Raw genomic sequence first — 2798 nt, 5'->3', positions numbered from 1 at the left:
CAACTGGACTGAAACAATGGTAATTAGCAGTAAAAAAATTAAATAAATAACTTACATTGTGAGCTTGCGATGCATGACATCAGTCCAGCAGTCTGGCTTCTTCTTTTTCCTGCGCATGACTGGAAGCTGGCATTCTTCCCACCTGATGTTGAGAGAATGCCAGCTTTGAGGCATTCGCAGAAGAAAGAAGCTGGAATGTTGGACATGTCACACAACGCATTGTCAGTTATGTCAATTATCTATTTTATTATTTTACAGCGAATTATTGTTTAGGTCCAGCGGTGGCTTAGTGCAGCAGAGAGGAACACTCCTTTGTGTACTAAGTGACCGCTGGAGCAATTGTATCTGTCAGTGGCCCTTTTAAAAGTGTTGGTCTTACAGAAAATGAACAAAAAAGAGAGGCTCAGACCCATAGGGAACTAAAGCATTTACTACTTAAAGTGGTACATACAAGCAGGCACACCCAGCGTAATAAATAATTGAACTTTATTAAATAGTCTCACTGTACATAAAGTGCACACATTGACTTGTATTTAATTTTAAAGAACAACAAATCTCCGAACTCTTTTTTTTATAACATAATAACGTTTTAATGCTGTTGCTAACCAACGATGAATAGAATACTTCCTACCGTTAATGTGACTTCTGGTGCTGCATGGATTTGCTGATGGCTTTGTAATCTGGTTCATACGTGGTGAGGTTTAGCTTCATGCAGGCGTTGAGACTTCCATCCGTTAAACGTGAACGTATGTTAGTCTTGATGTGCTTTAGATGTGAGAAAGACTGCTCGCATGCATAGGTAGAGCCAAACATTGTCAGTACAGCAATACCCACACGCTGCAGTGTTTGGTATGTGACAGGAAGTGCATTCCAAGTTTTGACAATCAGCTGGTCTGCATGTTGGAGTTGTTTCATTTCTCTCCACTTGTGTTTGCTTGCCAACTCTGCTTGCTGTCGTGCAAGTTTTTCCAAATCTTCATTAAGTGATTTAAACTTATTCACCCACATGTCTGAAGCCTTCAGGTCAGCAGCTTGTAGCTCAAAATCTCTGATGGAGACACCAGGGATATAACTCAGGTCAGTGCTGTCCAGTGCACACTCATGTGGATGAGTGATGAACTTAAAAAGACGAGTGTGCTCACGAAATTCTCCAAAGCGCGCTTTGAATGATTGCAGGAGATTGGATGTAAAGCCTGCTAGCTGCTGAATATCAAGATGTTGTGCAGGGTCATTTGCTGTGCATGCATCTTTAAACTCTCCCAGTTTTTCAAAGTGTATTAAACGACCTGTTTCAATGTCTGCGATAAACAGTTCCAGCTTATTTTCAAATGCAAACACAGCTTGTTGAAGCGATAAAACTGTATTACCAACGCCTTGCATTTTCACATTGAGCTGGTTCAGATGTTCAGTCATATCTACAAGATAGAAGAACTTCAGGAGCCACTCAGTGTTGGACAACTCAGGATGGTCAACGTTTTTCATTTCAAGAAAAGTTCGTATTTCACTCAGACAAGCTGCGAAACGGCTGAGCACCTTCCCTCTTGACAGCCAGCGCACGTTGCTGTGCAGAAGCAGACCAGGATAATTATTCCCAACTTCATCCAGGAGTGTTTTAAACTGGCGATCATTTAAAGCACGGGCAACAATAAAGTTGACCACCTGAATGACAAGTGACATCACCTCACCAAGCTGCTCACCAAACATCTGAGCACAAAGTGCCTCCTGATGTAGGATGCAGTGAAAACTAAGGATAGGTCTTTTTTCATGTTCACGAAGAAGCGCTACAAATCCTTTGTTTTTTCCTACCATGCATGGAGCACCATCAGTACACACTGAAATAAGTTTATGCATTGGTAGATTTTTTTCTTTAGTGAACTCAGTGAATGACTTGAACAAATCATCCCCTCTTGTTGTCCCTTTCAGAGGCAAAACAGCAAGACTTTCCTCATGTAACGTGTCACCGACAGCATACCTTGCAATGATGCTGAACTGAGATATATGGCTTACGTCAGTTGATTCATCCAAAGCAAGAGAAAAGAACAGAGCTGTATTTATGTCCTTCACTTGGGATGCCTCAATCTGATTTGCCATCATGATGGCACGGTCATGAACTGTTCTTGCTGACAGAGGCATGTCTTTTATCCGTTTGATAATCTTGGCTTTATCCGGAAAATCATCAAAAAGTTCATTGGCAACATCAAGCATAAATGTTTTGGCATACTCCCCATCTGTGAATGGTTTTCCGTTTCTGACAATTGCCAAAGCACCAACAAAGCTAGCCGAATTTAAGTCACCTTGTTGGGTCCAAACTCGAAGTTGCTGCTGACTAGCTTGCACTTTGCACAGCAGCTCTTGACAGGCTTTCTTCCTGCTGTCCCCTGCAGGATATTTCGATGCAAATGAAGCATGGCGTGTGTCAAAGTGGCGCTTTATATTTGACCGCTTCATGGATGCAATTTTATCATTGCATATAAGACAAACTGGTGAACCTGCTCTCTCCACAAAGGCAAATTCGTCTGTCCACTCCTGCTGAAAAGTACGATACTCCTCATCCTTCTTTCTTTTAGCCATCTTCTTCACTAACTAGTTATATTCGTTGTGCTCTGCAGCTCCGACTACCGGGTTGATCCCTGCATCTTACGTCACGCTGCTCCCTCTCTCTCCATAGAGGTAAATGGAATCTGCTGGCAGCGTATGCGCACCAGTGGCAGCACGACGTAAGATGCACGGTTCAACGCGGAAGTAAGAGCTGCGGAGCACAACGAATATAAATGGAGGGGGTTATGAAGCTCATGTCT

At 42.5% G+C, this 2798-nt stretch overlaps 1 protein-coding gene across 1 annotated transcript; it reads right to left on the bottom strand.

Moving 5' to 3' along the window:
- Positions 1-633: 633 nt before the first annotated feature.
- On the bottom strand, positions 634-2571 carry LOC142662361 (protein FAM200C-like). The gene has a single exon (XM_075840587.1). It carries the CDS (start codon positions 2569-2571, stop codon positions 634-636), a length of 1938 nt encoding a protein of 645 aa, XP_075696702.1.
- Positions 2572-2798: the final 227 nt, after the last annotated feature.

Source organism: Rhinoderma darwinii, chromosome 10, assembly GCF_050947455.1.
Source record: "Rhinoderma darwinii isolate aRhiDar2 chromosome 10, aRhiDar2.hap1, whole genome shotgun sequence".
In the NCBI taxonomy this organism is placed as follows: domain Eukaryota; kingdom Metazoa; phylum Chordata; class Amphibia; order Anura; family Rhinodermatidae; genus Rhinoderma; species Rhinoderma darwinii.
This window is presented reverse-complemented; position numbering and strand designations above follow the sequence as displayed.